This window comes from Microplitis mediator, chromosome 3, assembly GCF_029852145.1.
Source record: "Microplitis mediator isolate UGA2020A chromosome 3, iyMicMedi2.1, whole genome shotgun sequence".
Taxonomy (NCBI): domain Eukaryota; kingdom Metazoa; phylum Arthropoda; class Insecta; order Hymenoptera; family Braconidae; genus Microplitis; species Microplitis mediator.
In genome coordinates this window covers 7084115-7108739 of record NC_079971.1, presented here as the reverse complement: position 1 = coordinate 7108739, position 24625 = coordinate 7084115, and the positions used below count along the sequence as shown (strand labels likewise).

The following is a 24625-nucleotide window of genomic DNA, read 5'->3' as shown; positions in this document are numbered from 1 at the left end:
ACGAATGAACCGATTTTGAACTTTAAGGTGTCATTCGACGCGGATTGTCAATATCTTAAAGCCGTGAGAAAATTGAGCTTGATCGGTAGGGCTCGTTCAGAGATATTCCAAAAATAAAATTTTTTCAAAAATGTTTTTTTTGGATAACTTTTAATGTGCTCGATGGATTGATCCCAAAATCGTCTGGGCTCTAGAGCTTTATAAGCCGCGTCGAATGCTACCTCAACCATCAAAATCGGTTCATTCGTTCAAGAGAAACCGTTGTCGAAAGAATTAAAAAAAATTTTTTTTTTAGTTTTTTTGAAATATCTCAAAATCGACTCGATAAATCGAATTCAAAGTTTGATCAGCATTAGAACTTGATAAAACGCATCGATTGCGACCTCAGCCGTCTCAATCGGTTTATTCGTTTGAGAGATATCGTTGGAGAAAAAATGGTAAAAAACTATTTTTTTCGAAAAGAACGGCATACAAAAGTATTTTTGAGCTCGAAGAGCTCGAAAATGTATTCACGACTAAGTTGTCGAGCTCAAGGAGCTCGAAAACAGCGGGAAGTTTTAGGGCTGGCCCGCAGGGTCAACCGATAGACAGATTTTTTTTTCTTTAATTACTATTTTTTTTTACGTATTCTTCACCCTGATCTAAAATCATTTTATTCAATTCCTAGTCACACAATTTACTATTTCACCAAATCTGTATCTGAAAGTTTAAATTTTTGCCTCTGTTTGTCTGAAGAATGGCGCATGCGTTAGTTTCTATCATTTCCTTTTTCTCAGCAGAGAAAAGAACGGCTACCTTCCCTCCAAACAAGGCAGCAATTTGCACTTCCGGTTTAGGTGGGGTGAAAATGAGTTAAAGATTTTAAGAATTAATTTTCTATTGTCATCCCAGCAAGAGAATGGACCTCGGTTTTTACTCCCACTCTGGATGTTTTATGTGTTAAATGTTCTCCCGCTTTTCTGTGCGCATGCGCAGATCATAAATGTTAGGTAGTGGGGGCAATTTTCCGAGATCTATTCTCTTACTGGGACCACAATTTTTTTTTTTTCTTTTCCTGAGTTTTGTGCCCAGCTGGCCTTTGAAAGTTTCGTACAGCCAATGTTTGTGGAATGAACCACAATAGTTATACGGCCCATGTATTTTACTGAGGTCGCTGTTGTCGACATATCCACGTGTGTTTCGTATTAATAAAATCAGTTAACTTTTGAAGTGATACATAAAAAAAAATAAAATAAATTACTTCAAATAAGATTTTAATTTATCAATTAAAATTGCACGGAGATTTTGTTTTTTTTTATTATTTTAAAAAGTGAATAAAAAAGTTTAATAATTATTATGATACTGAAGTTAGCCGAGGTATGATAATTTTTGAATTTTTTTCAAAACGATAAATTATAAAAAAAAAAATATTTGAAAAAATTGCACCTGTAGTTTTTTTAAATTTTCTACATGTGCATATTTTTATTTTTTTAATTTTTTTGTAATCGATTTGTTGAAAAATAAATCCGAAAATTGTCAATTGTGTTAACTTCAGGATCATTAATTATTTAAAAAATGTACGCATTCAAGCCGCATGTGTTTACTAAACACTCTATATACAGTATTACAAAACCTGAAGAAAAAATGGAAGCAATAATATGCTGTGATGGTAAAAATTCATATTTTATCGGCAAGTCTGCAAGTAATAGCGAATTTTATAATATCTGGGAGTACAATTTAGCTGGACAACAATGGAGATTATTGATATCAATAAGGCGTCTAAACAATTCACTATATACTAATGATTTAATTATTGGTACTGTTTTTGAATCAAATTATTTAGTTATTTGCACACTACCAAGGCAAAACACAAGACGAAGATCTTTCAATGACGAACTGTCAAGCCGCACATGTCAATTACATGTTTGTGATTTGAATAGTAAAAGTAGTATTGTTCGAAGGACAAGTGGACAAGTTCCATATCATTCATTTAGACATAATTTCATTCGCCATGGAAAATATTTGTATATTGTCGGAATCGAAAGAGATTATAATAAAACCTTTTTCGATGTATATAAATTAAATATGGAAAATGATGTATGGGAAGTTGATTACATCTGTCGAGGACTTGATGCTAATGAACCAGTTGGTGGTGGTTTGAATCATACTTTGGTTTATAGTAACAATATGATTTATATATTCGGTGATTGTGGTCTTGGTCGCAGAAGGGGTCCATTTTCGTTTCTCGTAAGCACTTTTATAACGTTGACAAATTTTTTTATAAAAACCAATATTCATGTAAAATGTTTTATTTTAGAAAATATGGGCGTTTGATTTGGAAAAAAGCTGCTGGAAAATAATAGAGACTTATGGTGATGAAAATCACACACCACAATATCCAACTGATAGAAATGAAGTCTGTGTCACGAGTTATACTGACCCAGATTCTGGTGAAGTAAATGTAATAATATCTGGAGGATCATTTCATAATCGTGAATGTGATGTCTATGTTAAACTTTCTGATGTCTGGAGATTGAATCTCACAAGTTTAAAATGGACGTGTCTCGAGAGATTTGGTACTGTCTTGCCTTATCACGCTTATAGTCATTCAATGACCATTTCTCCTGCTGGAAAATTGGTTTTATTTGATAGTGATATGTCTGATATCGACGTGGAACAAGTATTTATCATTAAATTTATTTACAATTATTACTTGTTGATGCTATTAATGTTTGAGTAATTAAAACTGGTAATTTATTTTAGGAATATGGAGGTTCTGCTTTACACTCAACTTGGCTCAGGATTCCAAAACTCACAGACATTTGTTGGGAAGCTGTTTTCCATTACTTTCCAAACTTGAAATCAATGACTGACAAGGAAATTATGTCCCTCGGCCTTCCATTGCAGTTACTCAAGTCGCGTATTAATTAAAAAAATACTTATTAGTAATATGCGGCTGAAGCAGCCGTTCGGCACGCACGTGGCTCGGGCAATCACCAAAGTTAAGCAGCATCGAGCATGATTACTACTTGGCTGGGTGACCGCTTAGCCACGCGTCGGGTTCGAACGAAAGTCTCTGATCGTTAGGCGCGGGATGAAGATCCAGTGATCGATAAAATGGAAATTTTATCGACCACTGGAGCTTCACCCAAACCAAACTGTACTGGCTAGGTTTTCTCTGTGGTTTCCCTACGCTACTGCACCTCCATTCCATAAGGGAGGTAGTAGGGCATCACAGTAATAATGCAGAACAGTCATTAGCACAAGTCGAATGAAAAAATAAATTTTTACATGTTAATCAGATGGGAAATTAAAGTTAAAATAGCGAGCTCTTAGAGTTGAGCTAGAAAGCCCATCTTTTGGGAGGATTTTTGTCTCGGCAACCATTAACGTTTCAGGGGGTAAGAGCGAAAAAAAAAATTAAATTTTTTTTTTGAAGCACCCTAGTGTACATGCGCACAGAAAAAAGGGATTTCTTGGAGCAAAAACGTTTCACATGCCACAAGAAAATTTTACTAAATATTCTTTTGATTTCTCCAAAAATAAGCAAATCTGTCGCATCATTAATTTTTGAAACAATAAAAATTTTTTTTTGTATTTGAAATACACTTCGACTTTTTATAGTTCGGAAACGAAACCCCTTTTTTTTTAACTCCGCATAAGCTAGAAAAAATTTCATAACACCACTACCTGTGTTATTTTAACACTGAGATAACGTGGACTTACATCAGTTTTTTTTACAGTCTATATATGTCTCTTGTGTCATAACGTCCATTTGAAAATGATAATAAATAAATTTTTAGTATGTGGACTTATGGGAAGAAAATAATTCTTCAATTTTAAACTTATGAAAAAAACTTTGCAAAGAAGGTATAAAAGTGAAATATCTTTTTCGGCGAACTATATAGTCAATTGACGACATATGGTGCTGTAACAGAAATACCATCTATAAATTTCCTTGAATTGACTTTTTTTCTTGTTTTTTTTTAAGCAAGTGATAATCAACTTATTTTCCCGTTGAATTAAATGAAGCTATTTCCCGACAGAGTAAAAGATTTAGGTAAGCCGATTCGGTGCCATTTATAAGCAAGCGTGTGCTATAATAAAACTATTGCCGGATTTCATTGAATGTACTGGTCGCATACACATGACCCAAAAATAAGGATACTTGTAGAGCAGACCTCAAGGGGCAGCTTTTCTTAGTCGGACTCCAGACGACGACGCCCTAAAATTCAATCACAATTTTTTCCCCTTCATTCGACGCCTTAAAGACTAGCCGTGGACACGGGGACGTAACAAGAATACCAAATAGTATGAAGGTTTTGATATCTCGGTTGTGATTTTCAAAATTTTTTTTACATCATAAAACCTTAATACGACGACTGTCATTAAATTGAGATAAATGACGTCGTGTTTCGATAGTAAATTAATTTCATAAAAGGAATATGCATCTCTTCGTCGTCGATATCTTTTAAACTAATTGAAAGATTTTGATGTTCAATGTAGCACTCAGAAAAAATGTACATACATAAAGATTTTAGATTAAATAATCTATTTTCATAAAGAATACTTAAAATTTCGTGGTATCACATAATTAATTGACAGAAAAGAACGACAGAATTCTGTTTATTTATGATTATATATAAAATAGATACGCTGTATAATAGAGAGTAGAGTTGAACCGAATACAGAAATAAAACGCAAAACGGTGATAGTCTTATAGCGAGGTTTAGGCGCAAACGCTGTTAAGAACAATAGTGGTGGTACCTCAATTCCAAGAATTTTTTCCCCTACAGCCCCGAGCTAGTCTTATAACGAGGTCCTACTGTATTCACGAAAAACCTTTTCCCTCCACTTCTGTCTGTTAGCATTCTTCCAGAAGACTAAGAAATTCCGTAGAAAATATAAAGAAAATACATAGAAAATCTAGACCAGGGGTTCGGTATTTAAAGAAATTCTTTTCACTTCTATGTGCTAGTGTTATCCCAGAATAATGTAATGAATCTAGAAAGATGAAATTTAATCATCAAATACTCGAAGCAATAAAAAAGTATGGTAAGTAAACATATATACGTATACATATATCAGTATATTTATGATGAAAGTAAGTTTGTAGAGTTTGGGATTTAAATTTTGGCTGCCTCATTGAATACAGGATATCATAAGTCAAGGTGATAATGCAATATGCTGACGCGAAAAGGGAGCCATGAAGTTGTATACAGAAATCACTCAAGAGGGATGATACGATTCAACGATATTTTATTAAATTTTGATACAGTTGAATCGATTTTTACTTTTTCAACTCCCAGTATATTTTCTCCTGTGTGTCTAATAAAATAAAACTAACCAGATATCACATTAAAGTCATTGATGTGTAAGGAAGCAAAAAAAAATGAAATAAAATATAAAGTAATCAGGTTTCCAGTCTGCTGGGACTGAAGAATTGAAAAATAAATTGATAAGACGTGATGACGACAGTGCATCGGCCTTGAATATATAAAATGACCACCAATTGGATTTTTGTGTAATTAAGAAGAGCACGCGGCGTCAGCTCTACGGTCAGTATATTAATAGGATTCTGGTGGACTCTGAGGTTTCGTGATACAAGTAGTGCGACGTGTTTCCTTTTTTACTGACATTTGTCAACGTCCTTTACCGAAGGACCACTCCTTTTCCTTGAATATAATTACTCATTAATTTTCATGTTAAACTCGTGTTTATTATATATTATTAACTTTTTTGGTAACAAAATTGCTTTATAAGTGAAAAAAAAAAAAAAAAAAAAATACTAAATTAAGAAATTCCGAACAAAAACGTCATAAGCAATTTATTCTTTTCTCGAAGCTCTTATCATTTTTTTTTACCCTGAAAGACGTCATTTTTCATCTTTTCAAATATCGAATGGTATAAAGCAGAAACTGGAGATTAGAAATAGGGAAGGAATGATAAGATCCCTATCAATTATCCACGATTATAGTAATACTGAAAAATATACAAATAATATTTTTAATTCCCGGAAAGTAAGAGGGATGTTTTATGTTTGACATTTGATTCATGAACATAAATAATAGAAAATAAATGAAAAAAAAGTGCCATCCGCCATACCCGGGAAGGGAGAGATATTTCATGTTTTAATAAATTGATTTATTTAATTTTTGGGTAGACTTCATAAAAAATCTGCATATTGTATTTTTTATTCTAATACAGAAATTGAATTTCGAATTGATTTTACAATAACATTCAAGAAGTAATTAATTTTCTTTAATATTTTCGGTTCAGTGAAGTCACTATACGTCAACTAAAAAAATTCTTATGTAAAATCACTTATTTTTATCTTTCAAGATTTTTATATAGAAAGAGCGATATAGACTTAATCGAGATCTTACAAAATCGATTATTATACCCGGGTCGAAAAATTGAATCTGATTTTATTCTATAGTTTTAACTGGACTGTATTTGGAGTAATTGGTCTGTTTTTGAAGTTCTATTAAAATTTTAAGCTGTTTTTGATCTAAAAACAATTTATCTATCGGTTCAAAAGTTATTCATGGATAAAGTAATGAAAGTTCATTTTTCTAAAATTCAAAAAAAAATTTGAATACCTACAACTCCCGAACTAATCGACCGATTATGCTCATCTTTGAACTTAATCAAGGTTATCGCCCACTCTCTAAACATGAAGTAGTGAAAATAAGTGAATATTCACTAATTTCAAGTGCAAACCGAACCACTAATTTCAAAAAGTGGTTCGGTTGGCATTCAGAATTAGTGAATATTCATTTATTTCACTTACTTATGTTTAGAGAGCAAATAATAACTCTGAAATGCGGCGTTATATCACATATACACGTAAAGAATGATGGAGTAACAGTTACTCCAGTGAACTAGTATGAATTGAACTTGCGTGTTTACCTAACCTCCATTTGTCACTGAATGACAATATATAGCACTTACAACAGCAGGACTATTCATATCTACTAATCAATTGGAGTAAAAAAATCTGTAGTATCGACAACCACACTTGTGGTCTTAGCAACTCACTATATGTAACGATTACTGCTCGTGTGGTCACTTGAACCATTCAGTGAGGCAGCTTTTACTCCATTTTGTGTAACATAATTACTCATATGTCTCCTCTCTTAAAATGAATCAGTAAAAATTTCTGCAAATCAGTGAATGTTTACTGCGAATCAGTCCCAAGTATATCACTGATTGAATTAGTGATATATTTTAGACTATCTGTGCAGTAAATATTCACTGATTGGACTACTTTTCATTGATTCATTTTAAGAGAGTCCAATTGTAATAAATTGGACTACACTTTTCTTTACGTGTATATACAAATTTTTGTGCCAATGGTGTGTTGGCATTTCTCGACGAAATAAAACATATTATAAAAAATTTTTGAAAGTCGCGACATGAGACCCTTTGCAATAGCGATATTTCTAAAAGAAATATATCTAAAAAAAGATTAACGGTTACGTAAGAATTAATATTTTTATTCATTGGTATAATTTCAAAGTTTTAAAATTTATGTCTAGAATATAGAGAAGACAGTTATTGTTATGAGAAATTCATATTTTTCAATACTAAATTTTAGATTAAAACATAGAAAAAAGAACGATATTTTAATATTAGAATGAAGAAAAATTTTAATATGCGAAAAGTTAGTCAGTGTACGTCTCGACGAGAAACGCCTTCAGGCATACTTTTTTGCTACCCTGTCTCTTACTCTATGTCTTTCTTGGGGATGTAAAAGATAGGAGATGCTTTTGTCATTCACCAAGAATTATGATAAAGGCGGATGACAAAGTTCAGGGAGAGACAGATGAGGAATGGAAGATGAGAATAAAGATGCTTTATCTTTTTAGAAAATCAACGGCAAAGACATATAATTGGTACTTTTGGGGTGTTTGGAGGTGCTTATAGACGACCCTGCTGTTAGTTTAGCTAAGAAATCCAATAAGGAGGCAAGCAAAGCCCTCTGACCGCATAAGTTTTGATAGGACTCCGCCATCTGAATACCGAATTCCACGTGAAACAAGTACAAAACTTTGGGGGATTCTGCGTCAGGATCTAAACGTCTCAAGGGAGTAATAGTGTTTGACTTGAATATCGATACTTTGAACAAACCTACATCACTTCTTTAATCAAATAGTCATCGAAGGTATGATGAAAATATTTTCAAAAGAAGAAACATATTTTTCTGTTATTTATAATCAAACCCGGGTAAAAAATTTTCAAGCTGAAATAATAATAAAATTTTTTCCCAGCCGACAAAGGCTCAAAATTAAATAATTCAAAGCAATTGAAACTTTCCAAGTAGACGTTGCAAATAGATCCCGAAATTCAAAATTAAAATTCAGCGAAAATTGGTTACAAAAATTAGAAATCGGTATTTTTAAGTTGATGCCAGTATTTGATTTGAAGAAAAATTTAATCGATTGTAAACCATTTTTATAAAAAAAGTTTTAAATTTATTCATTACAACGAAATCCGACTCATTAAAACTTAAATTCCTTTTTATTTTCACAACTTTTTATTTATTCCATTAAACAGAAACTAAAGTTTCAAAACAATACACTGAATATTAAATGAAAGTATAATGAGTTAATTTGAATATTTTTGTCATTAATATTAAATGATTTATATATTTTTAGACGCGGCTCAAGTTATTTTTCCATATTTTAATTAATTATTTTTTTTTTGGTTCAAAAATTTCTTTGATTAAAGGGTAAATAGGTTCGTAATTGAACTATATGAATTAAGTTTGTTAAAAATATATATACACAGATGTATAGTTTGTATATATATAAAATAATATTCTATAGTTGAATAAAAGTTTTTGAATTTAAGAACCACAGGTGTCCAGTTATTGATTATATTACACTCCGTAAACGATACTTCTTTTTTTTTTTATTTTTTGGTTATTGATTCTGAGTTTGGTGGAACCACAAAATTAGTCAGGAGATTCAATGAAGCCATGTAATCGTGAATATTAAAATACATGACGAAGAGTAGTAATGTCATATTTAATTTCAAATGATTATTTTTATAATAACCAATAATACTTCAGTTAACAAATAATAGACACAGTGAAAAATTTTTCGTCTTTGTGTAAAGATAAAAGTCTACGTTAAAAATTTTGTGTTAAATATTTAACACTTTTGTGTGTTAATTTAACATACTGCTTTTGTGTCGTTTGATCGGTTCATTTTTAGCTCAGAAAAATGTTACACTGAAAAAAATTTGCGGAGTGAACGCGGATCAAATTTGTAGTAAATGCGGAGCGGATGTCTGCATTTATTTAATCCCATCAGAGTGAAATTTACTCCGAAGGGGAGTTTATTTTAATATTAAAATTCCGGTTCGGAATCAATGCGGATTTGAATAAAATCCTTAATTACTCCGAATTGACTCCCGATTTTCCAAAGCATAATTGAAACGAAAGTAACATTTACTCAGTTTTACTTTCTAAACAAGTGTTAACACTTTTAAAATGTAACTTTAACATAAAACGCGTGTTAATTCATTAAAGTAACACAAAGAACATGTTGAATTTACTGTAGTCACATGTTAACATAAATTTTTAGTATCGAAATAACCCCAATAAAAATGTTAAATTAACACTTTATGTGTTGAAGAGTATTAAGATTTTGTTGTGTTGTTATTTTACACACATGAATAATGTTAAAACAACATAAAAACTAGTGTAAAATTTCGTTTCAACACACAGTTTTGTGTTGATTGTTCCAAAATTTTCTACTGCGCACACTTGAATGACATTTACAGTGATTCAAAAATATTGTTTGGCAGTAATTGGAAACAATCAAGAAAATTATGATTATATATAATTATTATCATGTACCTGATGGTGGCAAATTTGATTTGAGGGCGATAAACATTGGTCATCTGCCATCTTGGACAATCAGAAAAATAGTGAGTAGTGTGACGCATCTTTAATTATTTTGAGAGATCGTAAAAACATCCACGTCACACCCCATACTCTATCACATTGACCGCTCTACGAGTCCGTTAACAGACACTATTTAAACGAATTTATCACATATTTACTTAACTTTATTTTACTTTATTTTATAAGTTATATTGTCTTGCGACACGTATTTTTCTCGCTGATGCATACGAAACTTTGTCTGACCACGGCGTTCGGAAGACTAGCGCGTCATCTAAGGGGTACAACCCCTCGAAAAGTGAACGTGCCCCCCATATGAGAACACTAACACGCTTGACACTACTGGATTCTCCCTTATATTTCGTACGTTCAATGACAAAGAGGGGGATTACTTTTACGCTACCACACATATATGAGTACCCACACATACACACTTTGATCAGAGACTATGACTAAGAATTCACGAGTAAAGGTACACATGTTATGTCACACAACCCAAAGACATTCAAGGCAACCAATATTTTATATTTGTATGGGTGACGTATATATATATATACATATAGTCATAGCTGTATAGACTTTGTCGATGGATGTGTGAGCCACCCTCAACTCTTTTATGCCCAATTAGCATGAAAGGGAAAGCTATATTTTACTTTAGACGAGTCTTTTTACTCAAAAAGCTTTTTTTTTCTTTTTTTTTTAATATGAAAGAAAAAAAAAGTGTGCAATTATTGATTGTTTTTACGTTAGTTAATTTTCACTTTAATTATGGAGGTTTATAAAAATATTTTATAGTTAATTTTCATACTAAATTGCGCAAAAAGTAATTGAATTTCATATTAATGAGAATAAATCAAATTTGGATTCAAATTTGAATTTTTTCTCCGTAAAAATTATGCCTCTGATTGAAATAAAAAAATATCTGGAATCTTGTAGGGGGAGGAGAGCAATGAAAGATATTTTCTGCATTTGTTTGGTTTGTTTCGTGTTAATTTAATATCCTGGTTGTCAAATATACTCATGAGATGTAATAATTTGATGATTCATGTGAGATAGCAGCGGTTTTATATAGCGACTATTTCTTCTTTCATGAGATTATTGATTTTTTTCTTTGTTCTTTCGACTTCAATACACAGATAAAAATGTAAATTGAAAAATAATCTCTCCTTTGTTGATTTTATATAAGAATATTTAGAACGATGTATATATTAGTGTAATTTTAGAATGAACTGAGCAAAATTAATACGCTACAGAAGCAATGAAGATATTTATTATGTAAAAAGTATCTCATGACTTTTCTCAGACGCTATTACGGGTCATTTTCTTTTTTTATTGTTCTAAGAAGTTGTATTTATAGTCGATAATAATTTTTAATAAAAATATTAAGGCCTTAGCTCACTCTGTAAGATTCGTCGTGAGGAAAATTAATTTTTCGATATTTTAAAATTTTTTTTTAAGACAGGTTTAAAATTTTTCGAGTTTCTAATAAACAGAAATAAAATGCGTACTGATTCAATTCCTTCAGAATAAAATTCACTCTTATATGAGTTTATTTTGATATTAAAACTTTGTATCAGGTGAATGCGGATTTAAAAAAAATCCAGATGACTCCGAAATTACTCCCGATTTTTTACAGTGTACGGGTTTCAAATTTTTTAAACACCCCATTTTGCCTCACCCTTCCTTACTAATGTTTGGAACTCATTGAACTACAAATAGTTGAATGAGTTACTTATGCGACTTCTTTGTCCCCAAACGGAAAAAATACACTTCAAGTATATACTGTTAAAATATAATACAATTTACCAATGATCCAATGGTATGTTTTTTTTTTTAGACTTATTTTACTCATTGAAATATTACTAATGAAAAATTCGATACCGTGGAATGAAATTATTTTTTAAATTTTATTATATTATCATCCCTATAATTTATCTAAAGTATCAATAATTGACCCTTTTGCTTTTTTTTTTCTACAATTTTAAAAATGTTTTATTTAACATAATTTAGTATCGAATAAGAAATGAATATTCATGTTTATGTTTGATGTCAAAAAATTAGAAGAATGTATAATAACATATATTTAAAAAAGATGTTCATTAAGTTTAATAGCATGAAAGCAAAAAAAGACCTACGTTTGTTTCAATTAAGACGATCAACATTTTTTTTTTAATGGAGGAAAAACTTGCATCTAAAATATAATTTTTGTAAAAGTTTTTATACGCTTTAAAGCCGTAAGAGGTATACGGAAAGCAATTTACAACCATGACTTGGGCTTTTGGACTTTTTGAAGGATGACACACATATATCCACGCTTATAAATATTTCAAGTCAAAAGAAGAGACCCTCGAATCAATTTATGTAAAATCAATATAAATTTATTGCTCATATAATTCTTCTGAAAAATTATATTTATAAGTCAATGTTAAAAAATTGTTCTCATATATACTTTGTTTATATGACGTCATTGAATGTATACACTGTAAAAAATCGGGAGTGGATCCGAATTTTATTTCAATCCGAATTCACTCCGTCGCTTAGACTTCTGGGGTTTAAAAAAATATAGTACATGGTAAAAACGTTGAATTATCTAATAGTTAGTGACATAGTTTTTATGGAAATATTTTGAATTTCGGTACAACATAAAATGATGCTTCGTGGTATGGTTGATCTAAGTCATGACAGTTTGTGACATATTTGATCACGGAAAAAAAGCAGTTGAAAAATTACAATTTCTACAGTAAAAATAGACCTTCCGGGCAAAAATATTTAAACATTAAAGCTTAAACTGTAATTATAGAAATTTGTTACAGTAATAAAATTAATACAATTCCAAGCAGCAAATTTTACAGTTTAAATCGACAATATCGAGTTTGAAACTATAATATTCGTTATTTCTGGATAAAAAATGTAATTTTACAGTTTCAGACTCGGAGCGCCTTACTACTATACGAAACTGTAATTTTTCAACTGCTCTTTTTTCCGTGATGATAGAAAATGAAAACTCTATTTCTTTAACTTCATAAGTATGAAAGTCTTCATTTTCAGCTGCTTATAATTTTTTAAAATTATTTCGCGTGAACGTATGTAAAGAGAGCTGATAATTATTTCCGGACTGTAATAAATTTGCGGATTGAACTCATTTAACATCCGGAAATAAAATCCAGATCACCTCGAAATCACTCCGCTGAAAAAACTAACTCCCTATTTACTCCATATGCAGAGTGATGTTTTTTTTAACTCCCAATTTTATATAGTGCATACTCAATATAAATTTCAAGATATAAACTACCTATACCCTCACTATGTACTAGTAATTTACACCGCGATTTTTACTACGACCTCATTCTGCAGAGTTTTTTAAATTCATATTTTTAAAAAATTTCTCCCGGATCGAAAAATTTGATCGGTTTTAAATAACATGAAAATTTAAGTTATTTCTATTAAATTTTACTTTTTATTTTTATTTAATTAACCTGGGAAATTTCATCGATTTTTGCCCGTACTATTCCTTATTTAGACTATTTTCAGACCTGTTTTCAATAATTTTTAGTCTAGTTTAGGTCGCCTGTAAATCAAAATCAGACTTTTTTCTCAAAATATTTTGCCTTCTTTTGCTTTTATTCAGACCAAAATTAGACTTTTCCTGCATATTATTTTTTTTAAATCTGTTTTCGATTGTCTTTAGATAAAAAATAGCTTAGAATTTTCATAAAAATTTCAAAATAGATTAACTCGTTCAAATACAGACCAATTAGTCCAAATGCAGCCCAGTTACACTAAAATCAGATCTAATTTTTCGACCCGGGCTGTCGGAGTGAAATTCACTCCCAACGGGAGGGAATGAATAAAAAATCTAATCCGCATTTACTCCGTAAAATCTTGACACGCATAGAAAATTATCAACTATAAAAAAATTTCTCAAATAATATATTTTATAATATTTCTTATACTATTTTTAATAACTTGAGTAAAAAATTTTTCAACTAAAACAAAATATTTATTCAAATGTAAAAGACAACAAAAGTATATTTTATGTCTGACCGCCTAAAAATAACTCTAAAAAAAAAATAATTAAAACAATGCATAAAATAATAGACATTCATGAACTAAAATGTATCCTACAGATGAATAATCAAACTCTACAGAGTTATAACTACCAACCGAGAAACACGAATCGTCTATTTTCAGTTGCACGTGTATGGTAGACTGCTCTGATATTTTTAAATGCAAGTTTCCGGACGTAAAGATTTCAAGTACAGTTTTAATTTTATAAAAATAACTGGTTGAAGGGACTATTCATAAAAATAAAGTAAAAAAAATAAATAAAAAAATTACTAAACAGACCTAGTCTTGATACACCTCAGTTCTAAAACATTATACAAGTTACAAATGCATGTCGTTATCATCTCCGGGAGTAAGTCGTTCTCTAGAGAATCTCACAGCTCCACTGCATATATATGTATATATTTATTCAAGCTTCTCTGCCTCCTTCCAGACTCAAGTTGGATAATCATGAGAATAAAGCACTCATAGTCTTTGAACGTTTAATATTCATAACTGGAGTACGCACATTCAACAAAATATAATGCGTGAAACAACAGAAAGAGAGAGAGAGAGAAAGAGAGAGAGACAAAATATGAGGCCATTCCCTAGGTGGCACGCGAATGCTGATTAATTAGATTTAGAGGTAGAAAAACAACTTAAATCAAAATAAGATCATTATTTATATTCAAAAACTAATATCCTCGTTGATGATCGATGTTCTTTTGAGTCGCAAAGTTGCAATTATTCATCGGAATTACGAACATGAAACGAAATTTAAATATTTATAATTCTTAGAACTAAAAAAAAGGATAGTTCTGATGTAAACCTCGTAATGTCGGTATTCAGTAGTAGTAAAACTCACATAATTCACGAAAGATCAGAGAGTAGATATAAGAGTATAGAACAAGTTTGAAAATCCAGATAGTTTCTTGTGCAATTTAAGTAAAGCGACGACGGGTTCTCGAACGATTTGTCAGTAAAGAGACAAGATCCTAATGGGAAAGTAATCCCTCGACGAATAGTGGACCGACACTGCTTGCTATAGAGGAGGGATTGCAATGTTACGATAAGAAAAGAAGTTGAGAATAAGAGCACACCAGGATTACGTCGATGATCCTCTTCTTCTTGACAATCCTTAAATTATGACACTATAATATGCGATTTTAGTTAAAATACTGGTCGAGTAAAACCTGTAAATTACACTTCTTCGATCAGGAAAATCACATCCTTCCTGCTTACGGAAACATCACTTTTTATGCGTTGTAAAATACGTGAGCTGCAATTACTTTAAATTCAATGAGTACACGGGAAAAAAAATTCTCGACTGGAGGTAAAAATTCTTGATTCAAGAAAACTTTTTTGTACTTAATTTTCTTGGATAAAGTAGAAATCTCCTCTGAACAAGACAAATTTTCTTGGCTGAGCAAAATCTTGACTTGGTTCAAAATTTTCTTGACTGAAGATAAATTTTAGGAATAGACACAAAGACAAAAAAAAGAAGTTCTTGGAAAAAGAAATTTTTACTCGCTCCAAGAAAATTTTGACTTACCCCGAGAAATTTTTTGCATTATAAATTGAAAACAAAAATTCTCTTGAAAAGAGAAAAAAATTCTTGCGTTCAAAAATTTTTTCCAGACCTAAGAAAATTTTTGTCTTCAATTCATAGTGCAGAATATTTCTTGTGCCAAGAAATCCTTTTTTTTCTGTGTAAAACGACAAATGAATTTACCATCTTTGAAAGTTTTATTTTATCAGACACAGAAAAAAAATTCTCGACTGAAAGTAAGTTCTTGATTCAAGAAAATTTTTTTGAAAACTCAAATTTTCTCGGATGAAGTAGAAATTTCCTCTGACCAAGACAAATTTTCTTGGCTCAATGAAACGTCTGTCTTCCAAAATATTTTCTTGACTCAAGAAAACTTTTTTTTCTGTGGATAAATTTAAAAAAACTACATTACCGTTTTATAAATGTATATAAATAAAGTAAATATACAAAAACGCTATTTGAATATTTAGATTGATAGTTGCGTGAAGTTAATTTATTTTTTTTAACACAAATTTCATGGAATTTTATGCTCAACACGAAGGCTATATGACCAAAAAGAAATAAGGATGCGCATAAGACGGAAACAAAAATAAAACCTTATCGAAGATTAATAAAAAAAACAAGTTATCTTTATTGGAATTTGCCGAGCGGTAGTTAAATGCCACTGGAAATGTTTTAAAATAAATCTTACATTAGCTTTCATTAAGACCACCCGTCAGATAGCGAAAAATTAAATTAATCAAGTCCACATACATTAAGAGGAACCGAAAAATAAATTTCTAAATGATTACAGCGATTTTTGCGGTAAAAATATTTAAAAGTAATGTTTTATACTTTTTTAAAAAAAAACTTCTTCTGAATTTCATCTTGCAGAATATAAAAATTTAATTCTCAGATATATTTTTTTCGGGGGCGTAAAAGTAACTATGTTTCAAGACAAAATGATAGTCGCTAACGGTGCGTTGTCACGCAAGAGCGTGTTATGCACAGCTGGTAGACAGGCATTTAGAATTGTGTATCTTATTTCCCTGGATAAACCATACACTGATAATAAATGTAGTACAGAAGCTCAACGAAATTGTAAACTGAAGCCGACGAATCTTATTCGGTCTCATGGTTTCAGTAATCACATTTAATAATTCTCTTTGTTATGAATCCGTAATACTCTAATTAAATATTATAAAATATTGTGCCTGTGATAATTTAATAAACGTTATTTAATTAACAACCATTAATTATTCAAACAATTAAACATTAATACTGTAAATGCACAGTTATAAATACCCATAATAGTAACAATGATAAAATCTACTATAAAGTTTAATGGTAATTACTCAAATACAGTGCAGTCAATTTATTGTACTTGAGATTCAAATTCTTGAGAAAACTAAATTAAATTGACACGTTAAATTATACTGATACAAGTGAATTAGTGAAAATTACTGCGAATCAGTGAATACTCACTATTCTTCTAGCTATGAGTTTATGCCTAACGATATTCTTATGCATTGTAAAAAATTAGGAGTCATTTCGGAGTGATAACCCGGATCAAAATATCTAGCCTCAATCTAGCCTCATCGAACCCAAGTAAGCCTCAATTCAGCCTCACTAAGTAAAAAAAGCATTTTGAGCCTCAAATGATGTTCAAAAAGCATCAATGAGTCTCAAATGGTGATGAAAGATCCTCAAATAATACTAATCGAATTTAAATTACATAGTCGAGTAGTAGGTTCATTTGAGGCTCATTGAGGCTTTTTGAACATCATTTGAGGCTCAAAATGCTTTCTTTACTCAGTGAGGCTGGATTGAGGCTTACTTGGGTTTGATGAGGCTAGATTGAGGCTAGATATTTTGACCCGGGAACGGATGTTATTTAAATCGGAGTTTGGTTTTTCAGCGGAGTGATTTCGAAGTGATCTAAATTTTGTTTAAACTCGCATTCACTGATTTGGAGTTTTGATATTAAAATAAACTCTTTTTAGGAGTGAATTTCACTCCGAGGAGATTAAATAAATAAACAGTCACCCGCTTCACATTCACTCCGCATTCACTGCAGATTTAATCCGGGTTAACTCCGCAAATTTTTTACAGTGTAGCTAGTGTATAGCTTGTGTACAAAAATTCAATGGTTATATATTTTGTGTCAATTATTTGACACCATCAAGTGTAAATTTTACTAAAGTTGAATGTGTTATCTGATCTCAACAAGTTTTAAACCTGTGTTATTATTTGACACAAGTATAATGTGTTAAATTAACACAAAAAATTGAGTGAACCGTTTGGGGCATGTGATTTGTGTTAAATTTAACACAAATTTTTAAACTGTGTAACATTGTATATATACGAATCCATTTTGAGATATAGCATATAAAATAATAATAATAATTTCCATAAATATAAACATTATGAGTGAAAATTTTAGACGAATTTTGTCCTGCCTGATATTTAGAATTAAAATTTTTTTAAAGTTCTGGATTAAGTCTGGTTTTGTTCTCTTAAAATGTAGTAATTTTTTAACAGAGCAGACTAAAAGCGGTGCAATATTTTTTAAAAAAATTAAAAAATAGATCACTGAATTTAAAAAAATATCAAAGACCAAAAACATTTAATCTTTCGATCCCCCCAAAAAAAATGAGTTGACTTTTTCGACTTAGATTTGAGTCAACTAAATCAAAACCAAATCAAATTTGACTTTTTTTAATTAAATGGATACTAAGTAATACAATAAAAATAAAATAACAACTTCTGTTTTGTTGAAATGTTTACGAATGTTTTGTCGTGATAAAAATTAAGAAAGATTTGAATCATTTCTTGTATCCCCTTAGTAATTTAAAAAGCATCAACTTTAGTTGAAACCCATTTATTTTGATAACCCATAGATAAAAGACTTGACGTTTTAAGGTACCGGTCAAGTAGTATTTAGAAAACATCGTTTCGGAAAATGTTACTTAGATAGTCGGTCTTATTTATCCACAAAACACATAATCTCCAAATCGACAATAAGAACATTCTTTAATTTTTGTACATCAGCGTCCAGATAATCGATTTTTAAAATCACTAAATCCCATTTATTTTTTATGTTCATTCCATTTATCATAAGCGGCACAAAAAAAGTTGTTGGCACATAATAACTCATTGTTCACTAAAATTTAATTAAAAAATCAACAATTTTTTTGTGCCGCTAGAATTTCTATAAATAAACAAATCATCAAAAATTTGATTTCATTATTTTTTATGTATTTTAATAAAATTTCAAACTATTAGAGTTTTTAAAAATATGTCAAACAAAATATGTAATAGATTAAAAAAAAATTCGATGAAAATTTCAAAATTTATTTTATTAAATGAAAAATAAAATCTTAGAACGTAATTTAATTAAAAATTTTTTTTAAATCAAATTTTTTACATAATACGTTATTATAATTATTAGAAGTGACGATGACAAACTTTACCTTTATGGATAATTTGAAATAGTTTACAACATGACCTTCACCTCACTTCACACACTGAGATGATACTGAACAAAAAAAACCAAAAAAATGATGTCGGATGTGAGATTGCACGGATAGGATCGCGCGCGAGCAGTCAACTGAGAGCATTGTAGAAAATTCCTTGACAGTCTGGCTTGCAACTCGAAATTCGTCGTTCGAGAACCGTCGTCTAAGTTCGTAGAAGTTCGCCAGAAAGCACGTGGAGTTGCGACCAACCCCTAAAGAGCTTTGGTTCCTGCGCCAATGTCAAATTTGCCGCCCCTGCAAACGTACAGCAGGAGGTGACAGAATAAACCGAGACACAGGACTATCTAGCTTCAACTCTCTTTTTTCTCTCTTCATCTCGCTTACTCTCCCTCGCGTAGCCGCGTAAATTATCGGTAAAACACACGTTGGCAATAGTTTTTTTTTCTCTCTCTCAGCCAACTATTTTTCTTTTCACTCTTATGCGTATGTCCTACCGCGTTTTATTGCGTACTTCAACGTTGCATTAACAGTGAAAGTTCGGTAATAATAATAACGATTTATATTGAATCATAAGACGTATATGTTTATGATTCCATTAAGATTTAAAGAGAAACAAATAAAATCTTTATATATAGATTGACATTATTATGACAGTGATTGATAGATGGATCATAATAGGTCTCAAGTATAAAAGTACATATTGAAATAAGCAAATTACTTTTTCTCTTTTTGTACACCTCATTTGCGAAGCATCTAGGTGGGATTTACTGTCGAATAGTTGCCGTTTCACAAAATGCTCACATAAACTAATTTCAATAACTCAAATTAGTCGATTGTGTTCTTATTAATGATTTTCGGAAACTTTAAAGTCTGATTAATGCGATGGTCAATTTTTGTATTAAATGTATAATTGTTCATAATTAAAGAAAAATTCAGTTAAAAAGTTTATTATAGTGACGTCTTTCAGGATGAACAGTACGGTTGCGTAACAACATATCCGCGGACAAAATATCCGCGACATAATATCCGCAGACAAAATAACCACACGACAAAATATCCGCGGAAATAATATCCGATGAATAAAATATCTACGTACAGAATATCCTGAAAATGAACATACACTGAAAAAAATAATCGCTAGCAGCTAGCGATTATTTTTTTCAGTGTACCAGAGATATGAATTCATCAGATGAAAATTTTCATAGTTAAAATAACAGTAGAAGAAAGTTATTAAAATCATATTTTATAAACATTTATCATTTAATTCATTAAATACTTCATGCGAAAATACATATGATTGATACATTCAAAAATAGGTATGAAACATAGCGCTCTTTTTTTAAGAATTTTGTGTGTTTACAATTACAAAAATTAAGCCACACATAAAATATCAAATATCGATTGAGTTTTTATCGACAAATATTTAATCAATTGAATTTTTTTACGGATATTTTGTCTACAGATTTTTTGTCCGCGTATATTTTGTCTGATGAATATTTTGTCAATGAATATTTTTTTGCGGATATCTAAGCGTGTCACCGTACAGTACAACCTGGTTATAATTTACTGTTAGGGGTTGGTAGGAGAAAAATTTCTTCGAAATGGGTTTCCCCTACTACTCTTTTATTCGGCGATCGCTCGGTTTTCTGCATATGTGTGCGTCATGTTTGTGTTTGTGCCCGCAGTCCTTTTGTAAGTTAGCATTTATCTGCGGACACACTTTATTAACTTATAAAAGGACCGCAGAACTCTCCCATTTAAAAGATATCAGTAAAAAATCGATGAATTTTCTTCGATCGTTCCTTTAAATCCGTCCGTAGGTCTTTCTGTCTTTATTTTCCACATTTACATTCATGTAAATCTCACTCTGTTTTCAGTACGTATACAATCTATCTATTTTACTCATGTGTGTACTAGTAGCGCCCCCTAGAAAAGAACTGAATCAGCTGTCAGTTGTTTTTTTTATTTTGTTTAAAGGTTAGCGTCTGTTTTACAACATGAGTATTTGAGCCGAGCACTTTGGACTCCAACCATTTTTTTGTTTACTATTTTAGTTTCAACAACTTGACAAACATATATATATGGATATATTACTACAAAGTAATATATTACAGCAATACTTGGTAATAATAGTCAATGGTTTTTCCCGAGTTAAAGCGAGCAACTGGCAAACCTAGGGTTGCTTAAGCGTCAATTGACGTTCCCGACGCGTCGACCACACAATTGGTATTCAGTTGGCTTGAGCACGGTTGATGAGCCCTGTCTGATGTATATTCTGACCCTCTCGACAGCTACGTGATGCTTTGCCAACGTGGAAATTTCAAATGGTAGAAATGCATATTGCTTTCGAGAATTTTTTTTTTACATATAGATATTCGTATACAAAATTTTACTGTACATATTAAATGTGTCTGTTCATACAATCACGATCAGTTTACGTAGTCAATCGATTCCAGATTAAATAGACACTTCCATTGTCCTCTTTTTGCACGTCACTCTCCCCGAAATGAGGAAATGTTGATCAACGAACAATTGAACCCTCTGGATATAATCTGGTAACTAAATGCAGCTATTTTGTAGATATATGATCTACTGAGAACGTGCTACAGAATATATAACCAGTACTTCATAGATTTTAGGCATTTTGAAGTTTAGGCGCATATATTTTTTCAAAGGAATGCCGAGTAGTATAATGGAATGAAACACATGCCTCACATGACTCTACACTGTAAAAAATTGGGAGTGAATTCGGAGTGATCACAGATTTTAATTCTATCCAAATTTACTCCAATTTACAGTTTTAATATTAAACTGAACCCCAGTCAAAAAACAAATCCTAGTTTAGTCCTCAAAAGCCTCAATTCCTTTGATGTTTTATTTGCCGCCCAAAAAGTAACTCTACTTTAGTACTCAAAATCCTCAATCAAAACTATGAGATCTAAATGTGAATAATTTATCAATTTTAAATTATAAGTAAGACCTCAAAATTCTCAACGAATGAAAAGTCATAGTTAGGACTTTGAAAAATTTTAGATAGAAAAGGGAGGGGAGAGAATATGACGAATGAGACTTTTGAGGTTAAAATGCGGATAAAATTATTCCTGTATGTTTTGAGTATTTTGAGGCTCTAATCCAGATTACGTATTCCAGTTTAGTCCTCAAAGTGGTAAAATTGGTCGTAACTACGATTTTGAGGACTAAATTAGGATAACTTTCTGTACTGTTGTCAATCTTAAAATTCTAAATTGATCTAAATTTTTTTTTGACTCGGGAACTCTTTTTAGAAGTGAATTTCGATCCGAGGAGATTAAATAAATAAACATTTGCCCCGGATTTACTCCGCTAATTTCTTACAGCGTAAAGATGTAAAAATGGCTAAAGGAAAATTAAATGATGAATGGGACTATTCATAATAAGGCTTCAGCTATATTGAAACACCAATTGAAAATGTTTACACAGCAATAAAAACCGCAGATTTAGCAATAAGTTGTCAAGTGAATAAATACCCTATAGTAACCCTTTTTATACAAAGACAAACTGAAATGATTGGGGGTTCAAAGGATTCAAGACAACGCCCAGGGTTTTAAGGATTACAGTCACGAATGAAAGCCAAGTGAAGCCAACCGAAAGATCCGTTCAATTAAGAAGCTCGAAGCTTTCGAAAATACCCACGGTTATATCCCCAAGACACACATACATATCTCGGAAGTCTGTTCCTTGGCGACGTCCACTTGCACCTTGATTTGTGTCTCTAGAGGTTTGTGTGCACTTGAGGGCACGTACGACATTCTGGCACCTCAGATGTGTTCCCAACAAGCACCCCAATTCATCGGCATTGATGTATCGTTTCAATTGTCCTAAGGGACAAGATACGGACCTCGGTCCTCGAAAAACCAATAAAAACCACTAACTTTTGTTCTCTCTTCCACACACACACACACGCACACTTTTATTGCTGTGAAATAAAAATGACCTAAGACAAGTGGATATTTTCTCACCTTTTGTCTGTCATTTTGATAAACGTCATTTTTATCGTGACAATAAAAAATTTTCTTGAAAACTATATATATTTAAAAACGTATTTTTGAATTTTATTGCATAGGTAAATACAGTAAATGTTTTTTTTTTTTTATATGTAAGTATCGTCAATCACAGCGAAAATAAATGAAAACAATAAGAATATGTACAGAAGTTTGCAAGCTTTTATTCTAGAGCGAATGAATATCAGTGAACATGCAACCGAGGGAAGAAAATGGCATCGAAAGATATATATTCTAGCATTTCCAGCAGTCTTGAAAGAGACCGCACACAGGCTCTATACCACAAATTGTATTTGCTAATCGCGTGTGGAAAACGCAGACTTGAACCCTCGACAATTTAATGGAACTGAAGAGAGAAAGTGAAATGGAGTACAAGCGAAAGACTAGTAGTGAAATTTTCGACGAAGCAAAGAAGAAAAGAGAGTCTAGAAAAAAAGTATTTGTGCCAGGACAAAGACTTTCATTTCCTGCATTTATATAGAGCAACTGGATGGCCACTCGTTGCTTTTTATTACATGTTTTTCTCTCCCCCTGCTTGCCATCCACCAGATATATTTTTCTTGTTCTCAAGATTACGTCGTATTTTGAAACTTTAACCGGTTATATAGTTTATGTCTTCTGAATATTGGGTATTCCGGCGTTGATGGGACTGATAACGAAATCTATTTTCTGATTGGTAAAAAAATTCAAGAATAAACCGCTTATCAGAAAATATTAAGGAAAAGAAAATAAAGACAATTGTCTGTCATTAAACTTTTTTTTTGGAATACAGCCAAATTTACTTAGCTACTAAAAATAAAAAATCGACAAAAGTAGTCAGTATCACAAGCGAACAGAAAAAATCTCTCAATTCCCGGGAGCACTTTTCAGGCGCGCGCAACGCCTCGTAAATTTAACGGGACGTTTTAAAATGTCCCTATGGCAGTACTTTGACTCTGTGCGTCTTTGACAGAGACAAATAAAAAAGGAGAGTAAGAGAAAAAAAAATGTGAAATATAAAAAAAACCACCCCCTTATAGAAGTATGAACGACTTTGGTAGACTTGCATTAGCATTCCAAAATCGTGTCGACGATTCATCTCCCGTTGGGACAGGAATTCAAACGATTTCGATCGAATTTCCCGCGTTGTTTTCCAAATGTTAAATTTACGAGACTTAAGGTCATCTTGTTTATATTCGATCCTTTTACAAAAGAGGGACAAACTACTAATAGAGAATCTAAAAGGAAAATAGAATTTTTTTTCATTCTATCCCGCATGAAAATATCACATATGGTAAACATATATTGAAAAATATATGTTACAGATATAAATATATATGTTACAGTACATGAAATCTTATATAAAACTATATATAGATTTTGGCCGATTTTGTTATATTTCCATATATGTTTTCATATATTTCCGTATAACTTCAATATATTATTTATATATTTGAAAACTTATAATTTAAATATATTCAAAAATAAATGTTATTTATATATGGAAACAAATAAGAATACATATATAATTCATCATTATATGGCACGATATATGTACCATGTATTTAACTTTATAAATTTTTGTACATTTTTCGACATATAGAACTATATAAGTCTCCCCATATATATAAGAATAAATAAAATCTATTCTTTTCCGTCTTTC

The 24625-nt window shown here is 31.2% G+C and overlaps 2 protein-coding genes across 9 annotated transcripts in view; one reads left to right on the top strand and one right to left on the bottom strand.

The window, feature by feature from the left end:
* Positions 1 to 24625, bottom strand: part of LOC130666156 (protein prickle-like) — a 90530-nt gene that overhangs the window by 28564 nt on the left and 37341 nt on the right. Inside the window, exon 1 of one of the 8 annotated variants that reach the window (XM_057466952.1) lies at positions 18938 to 19254. The exons of 6 other annotated variants lie outside the window; for them this stretch is intronic. Coding sequence is in view for 1 of the 2 variants with exons in the window: in XM_057466950.1 (XP_057322933.1) it covers positions 9848 to 9936 (89 nt within the window). In the remaining variant the exon portion in view is untranslated. Of the gene's footprint in view, positions 1 to 9847; positions 10020 to 18937; positions 19255 to 24625 lie in introns of those variants that run through there. One more of the 8 variants, XM_057466950.1, reaches the window with a different exon arrangement.
* On the top strand, positions 1086 to 3600 carry LOC130666158 (kelch domain-containing protein 10 homolog). Its single transcript, XM_057466957.1, has 3 exons — positions 1086 to 2226; positions 2297 to 2659; positions 2743 to 3600. Exons 1-3 carry the CDS (start codon positions 1555 to 1557, stop codon positions 2908 to 2910), a joined length of 1203 nt encoding a protein of 400 aa, XP_057322940.1. The 5' UTR covers positions 1086 to 1554; the 3' UTR covers positions 2911 to 3600.

Coding starts and splice junctions, on each gene's coding strand:
- LOC130666158 (XM_057466957.1), top strand. CDS start 1,555: ATGTACGCATTCAAGCCGCATGTGTTTACTAAACACTCTATATACAGT. Junction 2,227..2,296: donor GGGGTCCATTTTCGTTTCTC/GTAAGCACTTTT, acceptor GTTTTATTTTAG/AAAATATGGGCGTTTGATTT. Junction 2,660..2,742: donor CTGATATCGACGTGGAACAA/GTATTTATCATT, acceptor AATTTATTTTAG/GAATATGGAGGTTCTGCTTT.